Genomic DNA, 24,625 nt, shown 5'->3' on the forward strand with positions numbered 1-24,625 from the left:
TTGTAATGTATTCCCGAAATTACCCAGTGTTGTATTGGTAATACCAATATAGCACTGAGAAAGTATAGCAGACAGTGGGTGTGATTGTAATACTTTTATGGTAGAGTACTCCCCACTGCTTTTCATCTGTTGTTATTGAATTGAATGACATTTATTCCTCAAAAGTTTATTTGCAAGTCCCCCTCCTTTTAATCATTTGTTGAAGTTTCACGCAATAGGAACTGGCTGAGTCTGTTACTTAGGTGGTCCTTGTATTTAGAACGAATACTTCTTCAGTATTAGGCGATTCGGGCTGGGCGATATCTGGCTTTCAACATCGTGATATATCACCAGCTAAACATTGCAATATACTGATATATCGCAATGTCTGAAATAAGGATGGAGCTTTGTGGTTTTTCCTGCATCGTGATTTTTGCATAGAGCACACATAAATCACAATATCAAATCTTCGGAGGCTCTTCTCCTTCGTGTGCCTCCTCCTTGAGAGGTCCGGAGGGTGGCAACACGAGAACAGGGCCTTCTCTACAGTGGCTCCCCATCTGTGGAATGCTCTCCCCAGGGAAGTTCACCTGGCGCTTTCATTATACACCTTTAGGCACCAGGCAAAAACGTTCCTTTTTAACCAGGCCTTTGGTTGACCGGATCGGAATCCTATACCCTTTTAAAATGTGACTCCTTTTGGGGGGGGTTGCTATTGAGTTATTGCTCTTATTTTGATTTTATTTACGTATTGTGATATTTTCTGTAAACCACTCTGAGACTTCAGGGTATAGGCTGGTACATGAATTCAATAAATAAATAAATATTCCCAGGTCAAAAATTATTAAACCGATATCACAATATGGACTTCAAACCGGTTTTGGATGGCATATCCATATATCGCCAACCCCTAAATGCAATAGATCTAAGAGAGAGGTTTACAACCTTTGGGGTCCATGCCCCCCCAACCAACTACATTCTTTCTGCGGCACCCTTTCGAGGCTCAGGAGCCCAGTTATGTACTCCCTTGCTTGCAGAGCTGGCAGCTTCTCATGCTTTCTCAAACACCCTCCCTTATGGGGTGTTCCCTCAGCATCCTAACTTCTCCCCTCTCCTCAGGAGTGCTCTGGGTAGCCACAGCTTCTGCCCCTGATCTCTAACCTCCCCCCAACCCCTGCCCCAAAGAAAGGTGCCTCCTCTCACTGCCCTCTTAGGCCAGCCCCCCCTGGCCAGCCCCAGAGGCACCATTCCCCTGGGGAGCTTGTAGCCAGGGCTGCTGCAACAAACAGCTCTGCAAGCCTTTGGGAGGCAGAGACATGAGAAGGCATCAGAGGAAAGAGGGATGGAGGCCAGTGTTGCCTGTGGCACCCCTGACCACCATTCAAGGCACCCTGGTTGAAAACCACTGGACTAAGATGTTTTAAGTCTGGACCTTGGTGACTGATGCTCGGTAATGTCTGAAAACGTCGATTTTGAGATGCTATGTAAATGCTGAACATGTGGTTGTTATCTTTTTCTTTAAAAAAATAAAATAAATACTGAGGTTCTGTACCTTTTCAAAAACACCATGAGAATAACCTTTCTTGGCTTGCAGTCAATAAAGAAAAAAAGAACAAAAGAACTCTAAACTACTTTTCTTTATCCTGGAAATCAGCACCAAGGACAAGCAGAAGGCCAATTTCCCATCAAGTAAAGAGGTGCCATATAGCATGGGTGGGGGAGGGGGAGGGATAGGAACAATCAGCGCTGCTTAGGAACAATACTTGCTGCAAAATCCTTCTCTTTAGAAGGACTCCTGCTCTCTCTCTCTCTCTCTCTCTCTCTCTACACCCCCACTCGCCTCTTTCTTTCTTTCTTTCTTTCTTTCTTTCTTTCTTTCTTGTAATTTCTAGGTTCTGAGCAACCATGTTTCCATGCTGGGAAAATAATAATAATAATAATAATAATAATAATAATAATAATAATAATAATAATAATAATATATTATTTATACCCCACCCATATGGCTGGGTCCCCCCAGCCACTCTGGGCGGCTTCCAACAAAACACTAAAATACAATAGCCTATTAAACATTAAAAGCTTCCCTAAACAGGGCTGCATTTAATAATAATAATAATAATAAATTAATTAATAAACTTTATTTATACTCAGCCCTCCCCGGCCACGACCGGGCTCAGGACGGCTAACACCAGGTATAAAACCAATTGATTAAAATACAACTTAAAATGCAGCCTCATTTCAGTGGAAGCCCAGATCAAAAACCGTTTGGGGGGAGAAAATATCAAATCTTCACCAAGGCCAACTATCCAGACTGGTCCTATGAAACCTTTGAAAATGCCTTGCTTCTATCTATTCCGTTTAAAGCTATACTCTGGCTGAATTAACATATTGGATAATATTAGTGTTCTAGAGTAGTGTAGGTCATGTAACAAAGTGAGAATATAACACCAGGTTCTGGAAATGTAGTAGAAAGCTATTCCCCTGTTTTTATTTAAGACTTACAGAAAGCTGAAGCTGAATTAGTTTTCAAGCACATTTTGGAAGTGTTTCTTTAAAAAGGGAAGTTTGCTAACCAGCTTCAAGTGCTAGTTAATTCTGGTTAAACAGGGAAACCTGATAATCCTTAGTGTTAGATAATGTGCTTCTTCTTTGGTGATCACTCTTAGCCGAGTAAGATTGTCTTCCATGAACACAGTTTTAACAGTGAGTCCATAAGTGACCATGGAAGCCAATTCTGGATCCGTACGTCCTTCCACAGTGGGGACATTGGTTTTCAGGCAGGAGTTGATTGCGGTGTGGATTTGCCAAACATGTCTTCCTCTTAACTCGTTTCTTCCTTTCGTTCTGAATTTGTGCTTCTTCATGATGATTTTGGTGGAGGCGGGTGGTGCTGTGGTCTAAACCACTGAGCCTTGGGCTTGCCGATCGGAAGGTCGGTGGTTCAAATCCCTGCGACGGGGTGAGCTCCTGTTGCTCAGTCCCAGCTCCTGCCAACCTAGCAGTTCGAAAGCATGTCAAAGTGCAAGTAGGTAAATAGGTACTGCTCCAGCAGGAGGGTAAACATTGTTTCCATGCACTGCTCTGGTTCACCAGAAGCAGCTTAGTCATGCTGGCCACATGACCCAGAAGCTGTCTGCGGACAAATGCTGGCTCCCTTGGCCAGTAAAGCGAGATGAGCGCCACAACCCTAGAGTTGTCTGCGACTGGACTTAATGGCCAGGGATCCCTTTACCTTTATTCTCCAATTAGAGCTCTCTCAGGCCACTGTTTCTCAGTTATCTGTGCTTATACTGCATTTTTTATAATTTGCCCTGAGAGCATCTTTAAACCTCTTTTGTTGTCCACCGGCATTGTGCTTTCCATTAAGTATGGAATAGAGTAGTTGCTTTGGAAGATGATAATGAGGTATCCAAACCACATGACCAGTCTAACAAAGTTTATGTTGAAGAATCATTGCTTTGACACTGGTTATCTTTGCTTCTTCCTTTTTTTAAAAAAAAAAAAATTATTAAAATTTTACAGACAAAAGAGAATTACAGAATAAGAAAAGAAAAAGAAAAAAGATACAAAAATGCAAAGAAAAATACAAAATACATGAGGAAATAAAAAACAATTAGAAAAACAAATCAATCTTTTCATATCTTATATTTCAGTTACTTGTTTCCTGACCTCCTCACACCTCCATTTTTTGTATTCCAATTCACATGGTTAATTCAGCAAATCCTTTCCCTCTTTGTATTTATCTTAATTCTATATCTTAACATATTATAACTTTGTATTTTCATCTAATTATCAGTCCATTTTTACATATTCTTTTTAACCTTATTGCTAAAGCCACTTCATTTCAATCCAACATCATTTTAGCATTCATTAATTTTACAATGTTTCTTCTTCCACTACACTGACATTAGTTCGCCTGTCTTCCCCCAGTGACATGTAATTTTTTTTTGGAGATACCATTGATAGAATCTTTTGAGGAGTTGGAGATGGTGTTTATAAGTAGTCCGTGTTTCACAAGCATACAGTAAGGGTTGGTAGTACAATAGCTTTTTAAACAAGCATTTTGCTTTCCTTGTGAATGTACTGGTCCTCAAACACTCTGCACTTCAAACAGGAGAAAGCTGCACTCGCAGAGCTCAGGCAATGCTGGATTTCGACATTGATGTTGGCCCTTGTGGATGCTTGGAGGGTCTGGCCCACTCTCAAACTTTTAATTGTGGCTACAAGATGGACCCCAATAAATGCATCCCATGGTGTCCAGCGTGTCAAATCATTTGCTGAAACTAAGCAGAGGGGAAGAAAAAGCATTCACTTCCTCGAAATAGCTTGTGTTTGCCTTGGAAGTAGAATGCCTCTTCTGGCTGGGGATCCGAGGGATCTATCATAATACTCTGATAGATGTGGTCAGCAGCCTTGGAAGAGCTACGTACCCTTAGGCCTGGCTATACACGCTATGTAATGGTTTTCTGTTAGCTGTTTAGGGCGGGACGAGCATTAACATGGCTCCAGAATTAATCTTTTAGTCGTAATAGGTGGTCTTTATCTTTATAGCTCTTCTGAAAATATAATTAGTAGTTTTTCATTGAGTTGCATGTGTTTTGAGCATGGATGGCTATATTATTTTACTGCACTATAACTTACCCTCTTGTCGACAGGGAACTAACCTGTATGGCAAGAAGGGTAGAAAAGTTATGGCCTAAAAGTCCCTTGCCTCTCTTCTGCTTAAGCAGCTTCAGCGTGTTGAATGATATAATACTGAAAACACTTGGGAACAATGTTTTTGTAAATAACAAATGGACCAGAATCTATTTGTATAGATTTTCTTGCAGTGTTGCCCTTGCATGCTCCCTCTGGTATGGATTCTTGGAGCAGTGGTGCTCCTTCCAAGTCTGTTAGTCTTGAATTAAGAGAAGTGTCTCATACTTATAGTGCCGTTGGATTATGGTGTCAGTTAAGGCACTGGCATTTTGTTATTTTACAAGCAACCCTTGTTGTCCCCTCCCCGCACACAATAAACTTTTACAATTTCCTTTCGTGATTCTTGCTGTTTCAGTTATTCTGGCTATTTTATATGGAGTTTTTTTTAAAAAAAGTTACAATTACAAAATTACAAATGAACTGTGGTTAATTCCTATGTTTGCTTGGGCAGATGGATCTGTAAAATTCCAGTGGCATGTTCAAATGTGTTTTTTTCTACATCACTACTTGTTTATTCAATGGTTGGGGTTTTTTTGCATTTCTAAGAAGTAACTGATCTTCCAGTTCTGCAGAATTAGGTGTTAAACTCATGTCTCTCGTGTGGGGAAATTGAACACAAGTTTAGAGATCCTGCACTAGTTAGTTTGTTAATGAACTTCAAAAATTTACTAACTTCAGTAGCACAAAATCTACACAACTCCTGTAGTACTAGGCAGAGAATCTGTTCCTGCATAAGCTATTCCCAATCCTACACAATACTTTTTTTCTTGCAACACTCAGCATACCATTTTCTGTGGTTTCAGGTTTTTCTTTGTGCCCGTGTTTAGTGTCTAAAAGCAGATTTTCTCGTTGTAGGGAGAAGCTTGAAATCTTAACAGTCCCACAAATTTTAATGGGCTACTTAGCTCACTCTTAAGGTTCAGCCAGTAGTGGGAAGACAAACCAATGCTTCATGAAAATGAAATGTCACACACGTCAGTCGCCGATCTCATAATCTTTGTTGCACCATGAAGAAGCTGGAAATCCGTATCAGCCATCACACACAAACCATTGGTATCCCTAAAGCTTTCATAAATTAATTAAATGAACTTTGGTGCTGTTGCCCATGACACCTGATTAACAGATGGACCAACACTTTCAGTAGGCAGAGAAACCCATTGATTGGAAGTTGCATGGCTTTTGGACCAAGAAGCTCCCAGTTTCTATTGACCTGTTTTTAAACATATTGGCTGCAGTTGGTAAATCTCCATTTGAGAGAAGGTTCTGTGTGTGTGTGTGTGTGTGTGTATGTGTGTTGCTGCAGGGCAAGAACTCTGATGGCACAGTTCCATATTCAATTATAAACTGAGCTGTTCCTTCCTGGAATGATTGCAACATATGAGGAATTTGTTGTTATTCAGTTACCGTTGATAGGCAGGTGCTACATTTTACAAGATCCTACATGCGAATTGATTATACATAACACATGTATTAGTTGGGGAACCCAGTTTCACCAACTTATTGTAGCACAGCTGGAATCACATGACATCATTTCATTGCCTGTGCAAGTCGGGGAGGCTATAGCAAGGGGGTATAAGGAGCACTCGAGTTGTGCAACATCACAACTTTGCGGTGGTACAGCTGCAGCATCCACATACAGTACTACAGGCCCAGTGGCCAAGCAGAGGTTTTTGCCCCTTTCCTTGCCTAGCACCTTCAACAAGTTCTCATCAAAACACATAGACATCCAAAAAGCTTTCCTAGTTAACATTGCCACCACCTCAAGTATCCCAAACCATTAAATATGCCCCAGATTCTTGTACTAACTTCCTTCTCGACCCTCCCAGATCTGTTTATCAGTGTTAGGAATTCCCCAGGTGCCAGGCACATTTTTAGACTGGCACAGGTCCAATTGCAGCCAGGTGGAGATCTCTGGATGCCAGGCTGGTTAAAGACATCTCAATCTGGCTGGCTCCCTCCAGCTTTCCGAAACAGGTAAGCAGAAGGGCTTATTTGTGCCCCACCTTTTCCTCCAAGGAGTACATGGTTCAGACCCCCTCCTCAGTCAATCCCTACACAGACTCTGTGAGGTAGGTTAAGAGGTTAAGAGGGTCACCCAGTGAGCTTCAGGACTGAGTGGGGATTTGAACCCTGATCTCCCAAGTCCTAGTCTAAACACTACACCACACTGATGATTTAATGTGTTGTAAACCACTTTGAGATTTCTTCAGAATATAAAGCAGGGTAGTGTTCTTTCTGAATGGGAAGGGATGTTGGCAGAGATCACAGTGTTCTTCCCTTCGCTTAAAATATAATGATTTGTTTGTTTGGATTTGCAGTGTGCCATGTGCAAGAGACATGCAGGAAGTTACTAAAACTAAAGTGAAATGTGTTTATTCTTCCATGTTTACATTTCTGGCTTTCTTTTTCACAAAAACAGTAATAATAAAATCTGAAGTAGCCAGCAGATGTTGTCTGCAACACAGTTGGCCTTACCAATTGGCAAATGGAAGAGGTTTCACTGTCCCTGCCTTTGAGATGCAAGGTTGCTGGAAGTTCTCTCTTTTCTAAAATAAATAGAGCAAACAAAAATAAGCGTTGGTGTGCTTGTTAGCTATTTGTGATAAAATAGACACCTTATACAAGACTTGAAGGTAAATCCTTACTTGTGAGGTTGGCAACTCCTCCAGCCAGCGTTTGCTTGAAGTTTCTACACTCCCATGTTCACTGAGAGTCAACAAACAGAATAACCAACCAGTTGCCAACTGTCACCTCCTTCCCCTAATACCATTTATTCTTTGTGAAATACATTTACAATGCATAGACAGTATAATGACTAACGATACTTCACCTTGGCTATTAAGGCCCCCTCAAACAAAACTTCCTCGGAATTAATTCAGATAAGCAGAAACACAATTTTAAGTGCTATCTGATTCCCACCCGCATTCAAAACCTGTACATATGGCAAGCTAACACAAGGCTAAAAGAAAAACACTTCTATATGACGTTTGAATGTTCCTTTTGCCGCAAGCTTTTGGTGCGATTCCAGAGATATGAAGCTTCAGAGATGTGATTCCCACCTGGATTCTGAAGTGATACAATCTCACAGGGAGTACGTTACGTACGTTATGTTTAAGTTACATCTGCTATGGTGCTGATAAATCTCATGATGCAAGGAGCTCCTAATGGTGTAGTACTTTCTAAGAGTACTTGCTGCGTGTCCTTGTTTGAACTTGATAGAAAGGATTGTTCAAAGGATGCTGATAGTTGATGTTAGGGATATTCACTATTTGCCCATTGCACATCCGCCTTTATAATTTTTGTTTTTAATAATAGCTGTTTCTTGGCTTTATCTCTAAGTTGAGTTCATTTTTGATTGTGTGTGTGTGTGTGTTTGTGTGTGTAAGTAAAACTGTTGGCTGACCCTATTGTTCTATAATAAAAGCCAAAGAGACAAGCCATTCAGTAGTGACTGAATAATTCACATTTATAGAAACCTTGCACCTTACTATACCAATTATTTGCCATTTTAAAAAGTTATGTTCTATAGTTCCCAAGTCCATTCTCAGTGCCTGCTGTGCTGTTTCACCTTGTTGTTGAGAGGATTACAAGTCCCAGCCTTGGACAATTGTATTTCTGCCGGGCTCTGAACACCTCAGAAATACAGCATGACATATGTTCCCAGATGAGGAATTGCTCCAGAAGTTCCTCAGGGCACCTTTGATCTTCCATCAATTTTCCAGCAGTCTCTCTAGCTCCAAAGCTTGCAGTTGGAAAGGGAGCAGGGGATTATTACCTTGTGCTTAGTTTTGGAGGCATAACACAATGTTGGGAACGAGTCCCTGCTAGTTGAGGGAGAAAAAGGGACCTGATAAACATAGCCTTTTTTGGGGTGGCTACAAAGCCCAATCAAAATGTATGAATCCCTTCATAGTCAGCATGTGCCAAACCTGTGATAATTAAAGCATCATTTTCTTCTGATCAAGTTAAAAATGATTGAACTTTCCTTGATTACATTTGACTGGTCAATTGGCCAGATTTTTCCCCCTTTTTTTCTTTTTACTAGTTGGATGCCCAGATCTTGAACTTGTATTAGGTGGTATCTGAGCACAATTTGATTACTTCTTTCTTCATGATGAGTCCAGTATCAAGACATAGTCTGATGAGCTGTAAATAGTGTTCATTGAGAGCAGAAGGCAATTCTAGTCTTTGAAATAAAAAACAACAACCAGTATAGCTTTATTCATAAATTTATAATTAAACTGAAAGATCCTTAATGCACTGAATGAAGATTTGTAAATACCAGACCAGGTATTTTAAGTATCTGTAGAACTAGGCCCTTTAACACAAGTTGCCGTTGTGATTTAAATGGTCTGAAAGAGGTAGTTCTTGGTAGGATGAAATATTTTATATCATAAACCTTCAAGATTTACAGCTAGTAATTTGGTGTGTTTGAATGGAGGAAAATCCATTTTTAAGCACTAGCTTGCATTTTGAAAGTCCACATAGCCTTCAGGTACTTCTTTTTTTCACAGGCTGTGTTATGACAACTTGCTCCAAACTTGTCTTTTAAGAGATGGGTGCACACAGTACTTGGGTCTTTGCCCGGTATTCACAATGACACCAGCCTCATAATTGTAGTATTAAAGTAGGGGTTTTCACATCTCCTTAAAAAAGAAGAAAGCAATTAACCTCTCCAGCTCTTTGGTCTTTAAATACGGAGGCATCTCCTTTGATGATAACAAATGGCATTGTTCAGATTTTTGCAGGAAGAGCTTTTCCTCCACCAGATTTAAAAGTTAGCAGTGATAAAAATTAGTGAATTATACTATTCCACATGACATTATCTCTTGGGCAAAATGAGTCTTTAGTCAGTGATGCTGCTAGATCCTTATATTAGTGTCAGGGAACTGCCATCGGAGCCAAGAGTGGAGGTAAGGCTCCCCAACGATGCAGGAGAAGGGACTAGCAGGGAGAGAGAGAACACCTCCTTTGGGGAAGGAAATCGGTGTGACACCTGGAAGAAAGGGGAGCAGGGAAGGACTTCGGAGAGATGGCTCCAAGACTCTTCCACAGAGACCAGCGGGGAGAGCCCAGGACCTCCGCTGGCCACGCCTACTCTGCTCAGAAGACTTCCGCGCAGGGAGGCTAGGCGGAGACTTGGCGTCAAAGAGCTTTTATGTTGGAAGAAGTTCAGGAAACGCCCACTGATGGATTCTGCCAGTGACTGAGACAGCCACGGAGAAAGGGCTGTCCAGCCAGGGAAAGGTTTAGCCAGACAACGTTGCCTAGAGCAGCAGCCCCCTTACGCACGAGCAACCCCAATTCCCTTTACAATTAGGTTTAAGTGCTGTGAAATCTGGCCACCAGACAGGGAGTAAATGAGAAATATATGCCAAGAAGTTCTATTAAAATGTATATTATGAGTTAATGCAGGAATTACTTAGGTTGCAGTCCCGTGATAGAGCCTGTTGAACTCAGTAGGACTTATTTCTGAGTAGGCACGCATAGCACAGCATTTTTGAAGTTAAAGCACCATGCAATGTGGGAGGGAAATTCTTTCTTTTCCCTTGAACAAACTGTGATGATATGATAGAAAAATGAAATGTTCTTTTCAACAGAGGTTAGCATCTAGCCATTGTGCATGCATACATAACAATAGCTTCTTCTTTTTTTCAAAGTTTGGTAAGAACTTTCTGCTGCTTACTTTTTGCCGCCTCTGCAACAAAATCACAGCAGATTGCAAATATAGAGTGATTTTCCATCATAGCAGATTGCAAATATAGAATTATTTTCTATCACACAGCTGGAAGTCAAGTACCCAGCCACAGTGGATTTGCTAACTAGATATCCTCACCAAATCCTCTTGGTGCTAGAACATATTGTGTTTACCTTCCTGTACTCAAAGGCACCTTTGGAATGCAACTTGCAGAGCAGAGTGCTTGGGGATGATGCGTAATGCAGCATGGCGCCAGCTATGTGGTTCCTCTCATTTAAGCTCTTAAACACTCATTTAATATTTTAAATAGAAACTGTGGGTCTGCTGCGTTTTCAGAGCTGGTTTTACTCTCAATATTGCTTTGTCTGTGTAATGAAAAAGGGGGGGGGGTGCTTAGGCTGCTTCCTTTTTCCAGGTCAAGGAATATACAAAAGCTATGTAAAAGGGAGAAACTTTTTTTTTTTAACGCTGCTCAAAGAGAAGAAAGGTTTTCAATTTCCTTTTCATTGCTAAGATGAAGTTAATTGCTATTTATTTAATGGTGGGCAGAGTATCCCCTCTTCTTCTAACTTGGTTCTCCAGACGTCCCCATTTCCCGGGGACAGTTCCTGGATTTACAAATTAGTCCCCATACAAAATCCATTGAAGTTGAAAAGTGTCCCTGCATTCATTGAAAAAAATCTGGTAACCTTACTCCAGATTGCATGCGGTGGAAATTAAACATGTAGGCAAGTATCTTCCAGCGACTTCTTGCCCTTATCTACTAAATCCACTGGCCAATAGATGCAATTTTGTTTTCTGGTGGGGGCTGCTGAAGCACGGAAAATGGATGCTAAACAATGTTTAATACTCCTGTTCTCTAAGCTCAGCTATTTTTTCTAGTTTAGGGTTCCACATGCGAGTTTAAAGTGGATTAAAAGCGCTCTCTCTCTCTCTCTCTCTCTCTCTCTCTCTCTCTCTCGGTGTACATATGATGTCCTCATTCAAGGGGCAGCTTCCCCTTTTTCTGCCAGCTGACTGGGATTTTTCCAACCCACAGATAACCCTATAAAGGAAGAGAATCTAATTTCAAATTGCACATTACGCAACTGTAAATACATTAAGGTGCATTGTTTGGGCAGGGCTTTACGTTTGTGGTGACGTTTCCTCGAGTGCTGTCTATCACCTTACTTCTGCTTTCTTGAGCACAACCTTGCCATTTTGTTTCCTCAGCCCAAAGGGAAGCATGCAGTGTGTTTATTTTCACTGCTTGTTGCTAAAGGCAACTCCATGGCACAGTTTCTTAAATGTTTTAAACAGCTGTTCCGTGCGAAACCTCTTCACTGCAAAATCGCTGTATTAAAAAAAAATAAAAATTTGGCTGTTCCGGGGGGGGGGGGGGGCGAGAATCAGCAGGTACAGGAGATAAGAAGGAAAATGGAAAAGAAAAATAGCAGCACTTGTCCACTCTTTAAACACTCCTCCTCTCAAATCGCTTTCCCTATCCTGCAATTGCCACATGCCTCGTCAATTTTATTTGCAATGCATTTGAACGTATTTACAAGCCGAGTTGCACCTCTGTTTTGTGCGTCAGGAGGAGGGTCTGGAGATTAAAGGACCTTGTATCCTGCATGACCATTTCTTGCTGTGTTGCAGTGCTTTTTGGTGGGCTGCTAAATCTCAAATCTCACCTGGCTGGGTGCTCTGCTACCAATAAGGGGAAATAGATATTCACTCCACTTCCCTGTGGGGAGGAGTTGCGGTGGACCACATGGCCATCCACTCCCGTCTGGGGGTGGGGAGCGGAGTCACGCATCTCCCAGAGGTCCCCGCCCACGTCATTGTTCCAACCAGCCAATCCACTGGCTGGGGGGGCGTGGCCGGGCCCCATTTAAATGGTGGCGCAAGCCAGAGAGCTTCCTTCTGGCTCTCTTCCTTGATCTCCTGCCCGCCCTCCCTATTTTCAGGTTTCAATATTGGCCTTGCTATGGACCTCAGTTGGTCACCGTTGAGGGGTCTGGCAGGAATTTTTCCACTTGGCAAATTGGCATGGGCCATTTGGATTTTGCCTACCTCATAGCAATCATCACAACTTTGTAAGGTTTGGCAGTTAGGCATTGGTTGATCTTATGATGGGGGAGGTGAGGTGTGGCCATCGCCTGCCCCTCCAAGCTTAAGGGTATTCCATTAAAGCAGCGGTTCAAAACCTGTGGGTCCCCAGATGTTGTTGGACTACAACTCCCATCATCCCTGAGCTCAGGCCTTGCTAGCTAGGGGTGATGGGAGTTGTAGTTCAACAACATCTGGGGATCCACTGGTTGAGAAAGGCTGCCTTAAATGAATCCAGGGGTGTTGATCATGTCCGAAGTCCGGGGCAGGGTTAGGGCCATGCCACGACCCCGTCGGGAACCCAGGGGGAGCTTGAGTTGTTTTGTATTGACGGGGCTTCCCCCTACTGGTGGTGGACCCTTATAGGACTCCCTGCATGATGGGCAGGAGTCAGATATAGTCAGGTCAATTCCAATGCCTAAGCCAATACCGCTCATAATCTGTAACCAATAAAGTTGTGGCCTCAATTTGCCCAATAACCATTAACCTAATATCCGTGTCCTTGTGTCTTATGCATCAACTAGGGGGTGGCTATGGAGTCTCGAAACACAACAGGTGGTACCTCTCCGTTGCCACTCATGCACACACATTTTAAGGGGCATCTTGTCTGGCCTCCTGCAATGCAGGAATCTCAGCTAAAGCATGCATGGCAGATGGCCATCCAACCTCTGCTTAAAAACCTCCAAGGAAGGAGAGCCCACAACAGACCATTCAACAGTCGAACAGCTCTTACCGTCAGAAAGTTCTTCCTGATGTTTTTTATTATTATTATTATTGTTGTTATTATTATTATTATTATTATTATACCACCCATCATCTGAGAAACACAGGGCAGTTTACAGCATCAAGACACAAAAATATGTAACATAATAACAAAATAATAACAATTTTTAAAAATCTATTTGAGTAAAAGGTTTGCCATTTTAGCCACTGTGAAACATACTTGAAACATTTGCTTGTGTGCAAGTTTGGTGTGGCCCGGTTCCATTGGGGGGGAACAGTTTTCCAAAATAGAAAACCGATCGAGAAAGCAATTATATGCTATTTATTTGCAGTAATCTACCAATGTAGAAAGTCTCATAATAATTGATACATTCTGACAATTTAGTTTTGTAGCATTTGAGTGGCCATTTGAATTTATGAATGTCTTTTTCATCCCAATGTAACTAATTGTCTTCATGTTTTCCCTTCCAGTGTATCTTGAGGATAGTTTTGTAAAATCTGGAGTCTTCAATGTATCGGAACTGGTGCGGGTGTCAAGAAGTAAGTTTTTCTTCTTTTAACTTATAGTTTTGTGTATTACAATGTTTCTGGCTAAGAATCTGAACTCCAAACCACAGGAAACCTTAACATTTGAAGTCCCTGGAACCCTAGACACGTGCTATAGTGAAATCTTCTTCTCCCTTGGCCTCCCATTGTTGAATTGGCATATTCTGACAGACCATGTGCTTTTAAAAATACAGGCTGTTTTTGTGGGGTTATACGCATTGTTTAGTGTTTATACAGTAGGATCTGATTATATATCTGATTAGTGAACCCTATGAACGTCACCAAATGACTTGGAGCAAGCTGCTAACACTCTGACTTGCCCTGTAGATAAGTTACATGTCTATAGAGTATATTTAATAAATTAATCCCATTCAACGAGGTCCACCAAATATATATGATTATGGCTGCAAACATATGGACACTTCCTTAGGAATAAGTGCCATCAAATTAATTTCTGAATAAACCTGCATAGGATTGGGCTGCAAGCCTTTGGTTGAAAGAGCAGAGCGAGATTGTCATTAAATTAATAGTTTCAGTTCTATACTATTAGCTTTGTTTTAATGAAGTATCAGGTTGATCTGTTCAGACATTTTTATTTTCTACAAAGGTTTGCATACCAAGTTTAGTTTATACTGAAGATTGCGAGGAATTTTTTTTTATAAGCATGGAAATCAGTTAAACAAGGAACAAGCTTTCTTATGCCAGCAAGGAAGAAATGTTATAAATAGGAAGCTTAATTTTAGTTCAGAATAGTTAATAAATACATTAGAAACATTTCTTTATCTGTCATGAGAATAATACATACAGTGAGCATCCTATATTTAGATAATAGCCTGAGCTAAGATTATTCATCATGGCTTTCGAATATACTTGCATGGTAAAGTGGTTGGTTGAATAGAAAAATGTGTTAATGTACAGCACTCGTGCATGTTTACCCAGGAGTCAATTCCACTGTATTCCCTAGCACTTACTTTCAGGTAAATGGGCACACAATTGCAGCCTTTAGTATTCTAAATTGCATTAAAGTCATTCAAAAATATGCAGCAACAGTGAAAACTTCCAAAATCAGGTGTATTTGAGATTATTAAACTGTGACATGAAACAATTAGTTTAACGTTCTGGGCCCTTCCAATTAGCAAGTAAATTGTATGTAAACTACCCCAAGAATTTGATTGAAGGGCACCAAGAAATAATAAATACACACATTTGTTGTAAATCAGGAATGTAATGCATGCTAGTATTCATGAAAGTGAAAATAATGCATGGAGCATATTAATGTATGTAAAATAAGAGTTTATTTTCCAATAGATATTCTGTTTCACCAACTGAAACAAGCATGTGTTTATGCTGCATTTAAAATAATCCCATTTTTGTGTTGTTGCGTCCAGAATAAATACATTTTAAATTATATAACAGAAGTATTGTACTTCTGACAGTAATTTTCACTTTTTTCATTAAATGTTGAGGGAACGGGAGAACTCAAGGAACTAGTTAATCACATAACTGTCTAGCTTTTCCCTGGTTATGGGTTAATTTTTCCTCAAGTTATACAACTAGGAAAATTAATTTCCTCTTGCTTCTCATTAGACAAAAATAGAGAGAGAACTTCGTTTAAGGGTGTGCTTTTGTTAGTATTAAATTGTTGTTTAAAGACTGGTGTGACTATCTTAATGCTGTGTTCTTTAGCGCCTATAACCCAGGGAGCTGGAGTGAACTTCCCCATTGGAGAACTTCCAAGTCAACCATACTACCATGACATGAACTCGGGTGTAAACTTACAGAGGTCACTATCCTCTCCACCAACCAGGTGAGCATATCATTTTAAAAAAGATCTAGCTATCATTAGGGTGTTTGTTGTTGCTGCTGCTGCTATTTTTTGTATTTTTATTTTTATATCTTATGCTTTATGTGGAAATTGTTCAATTCAGCAGTGTACTTATTGATGTGCTTTATTTACAGTTTAAGACTACCATTGTTATCTTTTGTAATCATGCAATGCTTTTTATGTCGCAAGCCTCCTTCAGCGTAGTTTTTAACGGCGGAAAGGCGGCGTGTAAATAAAATGACAATGAGGTGCAATATTGTACTTCTTAATTATGTGTAGACAAGTAACAGTTAAATATTTCCAATGCTTTCTATTAAAATGGAAAAATCAAGTAGGTGTGGTGATACATTTTACATTATCAAGAAAGTCAGCAAAATAGAGTGGAAGCTTTCAAAGCGATCATTTTTTCAAACAATAGTAACAGCAACAACAGCAAATACTGGTGATGTAAGAAGTGTGAATAATAATAATAATAATAATAATAATAATAATAATAATAATAATAATTTATTCATAGCCCACCCATCTGGCTGGGTTTCTCCAGCCACTCTGGGCAGCTCCCAACAGAATAAAAGCACGATAAAACATCAGTCATTAAAAACTTCCCTATACAGGGCTGCCTTCAGATGTCATTTAAAATCAGATAGTTGTTTATTTCTTTGACATCTGATGGGAAGGCGTTCCACAGGGCAGGTGCCACCACCGAAAAGGCCCTCTTCCCTGGTTCCCTGTAACCTCACCTTTCACAGTGAGGGAACTGCCAGAAGGCCCTTGGAGTTGGACCTCAGTATCCAGGCTGAACAATGGAGGTGGAGAGATGCTCCTTGTAAATCTAGTGAGATCCTATGTGAGCAATAGGTTTTTGGATCTGGAAACATGAGATCAGAGTTTGGTTTAACCCAAGAAGAGTTTTAGGCTTGACACATGCCATCTGGATCAAAAGAGCTGCCTGTTGTTACTTTTAATACACATAAAGGCAGTTAAATTAACGCTTCTTCTTATATATTCACAGTAAGAGACCCAAAACTATATCCATAGATGAGAATATGGAACCAAGCCCAACAGGGGACTTTTATCCTTCCCCCAATTCACCAGCTGCTGGGAGCAGGACATGGCATGAAAGAGATCAAGGTGAGTAAATCCATGACTTTATAGTGCTTCAGACACATTATCATTTATGGAATTTTGTTTTACCTCATAAATACATTCATGCTTTGCAATTTGAAATGGAGATTCAAATCTAAATCTACTACTAGGCTGAAGTATGTTCCTAGACTTTTCAAACTTACAAAGTAGTGTCCATTAGTCATCATTAACCTTACCATCATCGTTTTTTTTATTTTTACACCCAGATATTGTGAATATGCATACCAATCCTTTTACTAAAACAACAGTTTTCACTGGAAGCTAAACCTGTCAAATTAGAGGGTCGGGATAGATATTAATTTATTCATCTGACTCTCTGGCTAGCGGAATCTAGCAACGCCGGTAAATAATTGAATAAATTATTAAGCTTTCACCGTATATTTTATAAGAAAATGAATAAACATTCTGCCTTTTTTCTGGCCTTGTTTCTGTGCCTTTAATAGCAAGCTGATGTGAAAGCATTAAGAAAGTAAAGCTGCCTGTGGTATGAAGAAAAAGAAATGGCTTCACTTGTTTTATTTCCCCATGTTGGTTTGCTAATAGAGATTCGGAAGCAGGTCCAGAAAAGATCTAATAGCCTTAACCCTGGTGATTTGCCTTCCTATTGTATGCTCCCTAATGTCTTGAAATTTTCATTTTGCTTGGTTCTTAAATTATTTCTGTTTATCTATACATATAAGCCAATGAACATACTAGTTTACCCTCTACTGCCCAGTAACTGCTACCCTGAAAGTTATAGACATTTAGCCAGCAATCATGCTGCTCACTGTTCTTGCACGTAAGAAACATAACAAAGTGCACCTTCCGTTTATTATTCATTATTTTTATTTCTTTAAGGCATTCATATAAAGCTTGCATAAAAAAACAAACCAGGCAGCAAATAAAATAAAAATTCACCTTAAAACCAAATAGAAACTTGAATACTTCCTAATTTCTTTATTACTTTTAATTATCATTAACTAGTAGTTCTTTTCATAGTCTTCTTTGCAATATTTCACATAATTCTCCTTACAGAACTTCTTGCAGTCCTACTAGCATAATCTGTTTATTACAATTGCTTTTTAAATAATTCAGATATTTACTCCAGTCTTCTAAGAATCTCTGGTCCCGCAGGTTTCGAATCCTGTAGAATATGAGTTGGGAGGAAGTTCCACAATGCTAAATACATGGCTTCTAATAGTTCAGTTGTAAGGAGGAATAACTCACCGCCTTGGTAGTCAGCCAGCCCTGACATGGCCAGTCATTTAGAGTATCTTTTAAGAGCAGACAGATTGGGAAGTCTTGGTGGCATTCTTTGCAGGGGTAACCAAACTTTTTTTTCAAATAGGGCCAGATTTGATGAAGTGAACATGCGTGAGCGCCAACCAAAGTTGCTGAGCTGGATTAGGCCCCTGAAACAGACTTTGGACATGCCTGGTTTAGTGGCACAGATCCAGGCAGAGGCTTAGCCACCCCTGTTGTAAAGGAACATTTTTAATTGGTTCTATCAACCAGTTCCTTTCCCACCTTCCCTTATGTAAGAAGTATCTGAAATATAAATGGGGTACTTGAATAAAACAGTTCTTTACATTTGACTTTCTGTTGATACAAGTGATACGCCATATTACCAGCTAAGTGGCAATAGTAATAAGGCCTGATTGAGTTCCACCTCCTCAGCCCCACTGTCTTGCCTTAGAGGACATCAGTGGCAGCTGTTTTCTTGCAACTCCCAGCAAAGAAGGGTTTTCCTGCACCATGGGCTGAGTGAGATCAAACTGCTGAGCACCTATGCCTTGTCTTAGATGACATCAGCGAGAGCCGTTGCCTATGTTGGTGGCAAGTCTTTCACTGATGTCCTCTGACATCAGTGCATGGAAGTGGGGTTGAGGAGCTGAAACTTACCTAGAACATAACAGAGGCAAGCGAAGCATATCCGATCAGCAAAAATCAAACTTCCTTAGTTCTGGCCAATTGTCTCTGCCAGGATTTCATGCCCTTGTTTGCTATTTGAAAGACCTGCAATATTATACAGAAAAGTGCACGGGTTACTAGAATTAGGTATTTTGTGGTAAAAGGATATAACTTCTCCTGAGCCAGTGAAAGCTACCCATTCTCAGAAGATACTTATCTTTCATCTCATCACCTCATGATTTTATCCAGTTTCCCAGTTGCAATTAATAGCTTTTTCTAGCTTACACGTAAAAATGAATTACATATTGTATATGGTATGCAATAGTCTTTGTTTCCGATTTATATGGATCATGGGTTTTTTGGCTCGTTTCTTTTTAACATAGCATTAAGAAGATGATTTTTGTGCAGGGTTTTTACTTAAAGGGAATGTTACACTCTTTGGAGCAGTTGTGGTACCAATCATAAAAGTTCCATTTTAGTATTCCCCAAATATTTATGTCTCTCAGCCCCTTTGCACCTCAGACAGTATCCCCCGTTCCCCCAAATGATCTTTTTACAGCATGTTAAAATAATATTTTATTTGGGTCAGTTTTTACATTTTCCCCACTTACTGCAAAATATCAATTTGGAATGTACTCCCCCCACCAACTTTCTATAAATAATGCAAGTTTTATTTGTATCTTTTTGTACATATATTTGCAAACATGGGGATATAGGATTGGGCTTAAAAAAAAAAGACTCGCCTGTTGGTTGGTGGTATTATTATTATTATTATTATTATTATTATTATTATTATTATTATCAACATCTGTTGGGCTGCTCAGACATTGCTCTTTATTCATCTCCCAAAGAGTGACATCAAAATTGATCCTCAATTATTTATTTTTAATTCTCCTCAGTTACCCTCACCACATGCAGAAGTGGTCGTCTGTACTAGGAACCTTCACAACTATTTAAGGAGGATTCTCGTTTACCCTAGTTATTGATATTTAGAGTGATTCCCATACCCAGAATAAGATGCAATCCCGTGCTCCCATTTGTGTGATCACTTCTGTACACCACGAGGGGAACAGGAAGGGGAAATGCAATGAGTGATGGGAGCACCATCTGAACAGATGCTCTGTTTTGTTGTCGTTGATTTTTGGTACTGATTTCATGAAAAGTCACCCAATTCTTAAAACTTGAATGCTTGTATCAAGAAGGATAATCTTTTAAGTTCCTTTGCATGGTGGTCTCTGCATAATTCTAGTTGTGGAGTGCAGAGTTCTGTGGTGCTTAAGCTTTGGTGACCTGCAGTTAAGGAAAAAAAAAATTGTGTCTAAACGGATTCATGGTAAAAACCGGTCATTTAAGGGGCCAGGGTTATGGAGTGGCATAAGTTCCTGTGCCCCTCCCCTTTCCTTATTTGGCAATTTTAAGTATAGTCAACAATTTTAACTGAGGTGTAGGAAAACATATCTGGGCGTTAAATCTTTTTTTCCGTTTCTCGTAGTACTTGAGGCATTGAGAAAAGCAACCTATGTTATTTGTTTAGGATCTTAGTTCCATTGCTTTAGTCCTGCTCCTGTAATAGATGTTGATAGGAAAGACATCGCTGGTGGCTATTGCCACGTGAATTACACAAAAGACATAGGCTAAAATGGGAAAGAAAATGGGTAAACATCATGTGCTTATGTCTGCAGCGGCAATTTTCAAAAATGGTCATTGTCCACCCTCTTGCAGCTCCTTTATCATGAACTATGGTGTATCAGGAATAATTTTCCCATGCAGATTTATTATAGGGACTGGACTGTTTTACTTTTTTGCAGTCTAACCTTTGACTGATAATTCATATTAGTTTATAGTAATTATAGTGCTGCATGGATGTGTTTGGAGTGTTATTAGCCGATTCCTTGCTATGCGTTCTAAATGGTTACTGAATTGATTCCTATCCTTTCTCTTTAGTTGTAAGAGATGTTTGTCATGTCACTTTGCCTCTCAAACACTTAAATACTTACAACTTCCGTTGATGTGCTTCAGTGATAAGCACAGCCTTCCATTGTAAACTAAACTGTCAGGCTTCGCATATCCTGAATGTGCAAACACAAATGTGTTTCCAACTTAGAATAAGGTTGGTTTGGGATAGGCAGCATGATCAATCTTTCAGGGGAAACCTTTGACACATTCTAGGTTCCTCTCCGAGGCCCTGGTCCTTGGAGTTAACTAGTTCACTCAATCCACTAAGCCCAGACTTCCAGTAGTGGTTGTCAAAATACCTGTCATCACCTACTCAATTCTAGAGAGCAATAGGATTCTTTATTGTATACATTCACACAAGACATGTGGTTTGAGAATCCTACCAGAATACAAAACACTCATTTTCTCCCTCATTGCACCCCCTTCACTCCCTGCTCAGCTCCACTCTTTTTTACACCCCTTTTATCCATCAAAGTCAACTCTGACGTTCTATATCTGGGGCTCGCTTCACTCAGAATTCCATCGCACTCACCTGTTGTCCATCATTCTTTACCCAAGACATTGTTACGTTGCGTTATCAAAAAATACTTTTCCGGTCTCCTGAAATTCAGGGGCAGATGTGTCTCTTACCATGAATTGGCACATTTGAGGTCTGGTTTTGTGGCAACTTCAGCACCGAGAACTATGGTTTTGATGTTCAGAGTTGGTAAGTACCAAGGGACCTGGTACAGTTCATCCCCAGGGTCTCCATACGAGAGGACTCGGGTCACGTCACAAAGGAAAAAGAAGAAACACTATTGGCCAAATTGCTGCTTTCATAAGATTCTGAGGCTAGTGGCAGAAGATGAGATTATTTGTAACCTCAGTTCCCAACATCCAGTTGCCATAAGAGTACGGTCATGCACTAATGGCAGGCACAGCTTTTCTAGAAGGTTCCTGAAGCTCAGCAGCACCTGAGATCTTTGCTCCACAAGTATGAATATGCAGAACCACAGTTACTGGTAAGTAATTCTTCTTTTCAAAAAAATAAAAAATGATGACAATTTTATCACAGTGTAAGAAAAGAGAATTTTTTGGGTTAAATATATATATATGTTTCACCGTTTATTAAAGATTATTAAGTTAAAGTCAGTGGTTAATATGTTATTTTATCTCTTGAGCCATGCTACTTTTTTACACATTCTCTCACACATATATAAAGATGGCATCTGATATGTTAATTACTTTAACATAACCCCCCCATTTATTCATTTACCAGTAACTACTTTGCAGATTAATTTGAAATAGTAAATGTAAGTACATGTCAGGAGCGCAAGAGCTCAGTGCGCGTGCATTCTTCATGAAGTGCTCAAAAATTAGCACGGGGACTTTGCAGTTCATTTAATTGGAAGGGAATGTGCAAAGCACTGACACAAAATAAAAGTTCAAAAGCACAATAATTTCACAGTAATAGACTCTGATCCAGTGCTGTTTCTGCCCGTGAGGTGCCTTGCCTGGCTTGAGCCAAGCTGAATCTCTTGGAGATGAAAGGGCACTTAAAGCAATCTGTCAAAGCATGACACACATTTTGGCCAGGATCCCAGAAGCTGCTTGGGGAGTAGTGGGGTACCTGAAGGTGCCTGGAATTTCAGATTAGAAATCCTGGCAACCAGAACCAAGCACATCACTCCCGAATCACCATAATGGTTTGCCAGAAAAGAGGGAGATGTTCTCTCCTCTGCTCAGGCGCCACCGATGCAGCTGGCTATTTGCTAATTCTGCAACTTCTAACCTAACTCTTGTCAAGTGACACAAGTTGTTCTATAAACCCCCTAGAGTCTGGCTGCCTTTGCTAAGTAATTTGTCCCATGTTTGCTCAGGGATGGTGGGCTTGGTCCTAGACAGGCAACCCTGATTTCCAATTGCAATGAACTGCCAAGGCATTCCGAAACCAAAAGACACCTTTTGGGTTGGACACTGATATAGTGCAGGGAGTTGCAGACAGAGAATGGAAAGGCAAGTCCCTGTCTGTACACATACAAAATGGCGTTTCTTGAAAGCACTATTCAAAGCTAGGAGGTGATATGAAAATGAATAGTCATTCCATGGTTGCAATTGGTATGCAATACGGCATTTCCTTTCCATCCTTACCCAGTTTTATGAAGTAATGAAATGATAGTTGATATTGCTTACCGTGGGAAATGAATGCATTCCCCTCCCCTCTTTCTTTCTAAAAAATAAAATTAAAAAATCCCTTTGATGGGAAGAGGATCTTGCTTAGAAAGGGGGATAATTTAAAATGCAACAGGATGCAAGAACATTTGCCATGAAAGGACTCTATGAAAAGAACTGGCATGGGTTAAGAAGAAGCCCCCATACCATATATATATATAATAAAATTTGTCCCTGGGAAAACAGCAGCAGTTTCTCTTGCACGGCTCAACAGCAGTTAAACTCATTCTTAACGTTAGACTAAGACAACATATTTACTCAGGCGTGGAAAGTAGTAGGATGTTATGGTGTGTTCCTAGAGCATTGAATACAGATATAAAGATTTATTTGAAATTGTACATTAGGGTGTACAATTAAATACATTTTAATTTTACAGTTTCTTCATCATGCTCACTTTCCTATGGTTCTCCTGCGTTCAGCAACAGCAAACTAGTACAACCCCAGCTTTCCATTAAAACAGAAGCGCTTGGATCCCCTTCGCCTGTTCTTCACCTTCCCCCTGCCGGACTTCCTTGTGATGAGGAACAAGTATCTTCTGCAGAATATCCTCCTCCTGGACCTCTGCCATCTTTTGCTATCTCCCCATCTTCTGGACTTGCTTTCCCTGGAATTCCTTTAAATATGGGGCCATCTCCTGATGGACCTTTCCTTATTAGACCCCCGTCTCACGGTTTTTCTAAAATGGAAATCTTAATTTCAGAACTTAGAGAATTAAAAGGGGAGGTACGTAGTGCTGTTCAGGAGCTGAAAACCATAACTGGACAGCTAGGCCAGTTGCTCACCTACACAGGACAGAAAAATCCAACTCCTAAGGCACACACTGAAGGTTAAGCCCTATTTTTTCTCCCCTGGAGAAACATTCTTTACCTGGAAAATGCATTTATTCAGTAAGGGTTCCTTTACAGGATGCCCATTTGATTGTGTTAACTGTGTATTCTGTCCTAACGAAAGCATGACCAAAAGCTTCTTTTAAGAGAGTTATATATCTATATTCCAGTAGCAATTTGTTGTACTGTTGTAAATATTTAACATCTTACAATATATCCTAATAAATGTATACATGCATTATACACCAGCCTTTATTGTGTTTTTATTTCAAGTTCTTACCTTCAGTTCTTGCTTTCCTAAGACGAATCCCTGCAAAGGAGCAGGTATATGCTGGGAGGGCTGGAAGTAGCATTGTTGTCTATTTTTTAAGAAAAATCTTCCTGTAACTTGATTGTGTGTTTTTTTCCTATTTTGTTTACAACATAAAACAAAACAGAGCAGGGGATAACAGAAGGGACTGAGAGGGAAGAGATCTATAATAAGTACTGTATACAAAGCATTCCAAATCATTTGTCCATTGCAGAGTTTGTAATCAGAGTCTTTGTAATCATGACCTGACAGGTAGATGCCTTCCGTATACCTCTAGCTAAAAAAAACAACCAACCAGGTAGGGCCGTAAGATATTCTGGCCGTTGCTTTTACTGGAAGGTCAGTTCGCCCAATACTGGGAGGCTAGTTGTTACAAGAGCTCTGTATGTAACAACCGGTGCCTGAGTTACCTTTCCATCCTCTTCCATCCCAATCCCTTTTCCTTTTGTGTTGCGTCTTTTTAAATGGTAAGCCTGAGCGCAGGAATTGTCTTATTACGGATATTTGTAAGCCGTTCCGGGAGCCTTCCCCCTCACCCCCCCAACTAAAGAAAAGAGTAAAATCCTTTCAACAAACCCGTGTAAGAGGTTCCATGTTGCTGGAATATAGTTCAAAAATATGTTCATATCAGATAGCCAGGTCAGTAGCTAGTTATCCAGATATAAACCTCAGTTGGGGAAAAAAAGGCACAGGTAGGCATTAACTGTTTTCCTGCTGCTTTGAATTTA

At 40.2% G+C, this 24,625-nt stretch overlaps 1 protein-coding gene across 15 annotated transcripts in view; it reads left to right on the forward strand.

Moving 5' to 3' along the window:
- NFIB (nuclear factor I B) overlaps window positions 1-24,625 on the forward strand; it is a 295,847-nt gene that overhangs the window by 213,328 nt on the left and 57,894 nt on the right. For 14 of the 15 annotated variants that reach the window (XM_053372197.1, XM_053372196.1, XM_053372205.1 and 11 more), the window contains exons 4-6: window positions 13,658-13,726; window positions 15,419-15,539; window positions 16,570-16,688. In XM_053372197.1, coding sequence (XP_053228172.1) covers window positions 13,658-13,726; window positions 15,419-15,539; window positions 16,570-16,688 — 309 coding nt within the window. Of the gene's footprint in view, window positions 1-13,657; window positions 13,727-15,418; window positions 15,540-16,569; window positions 16,689-23,136; window positions 23,794-24,625 lie in introns of those variants that run through there. The other variant, XM_053372207.1, reaches the window with a different exon arrangement.

The sequence above is a fragment of the Podarcis raffonei genome, chromosome 17 (genome assembly GCF_027172205.1).
Source record: "Podarcis raffonei isolate rPodRaf1 chromosome 17, rPodRaf1.pri, whole genome shotgun sequence".
NCBI classification, from domain to species: Eukaryota; Metazoa; Chordata; class Lepidosauria; order Squamata; family Lacertidae; genus Podarcis; species Podarcis raffonei.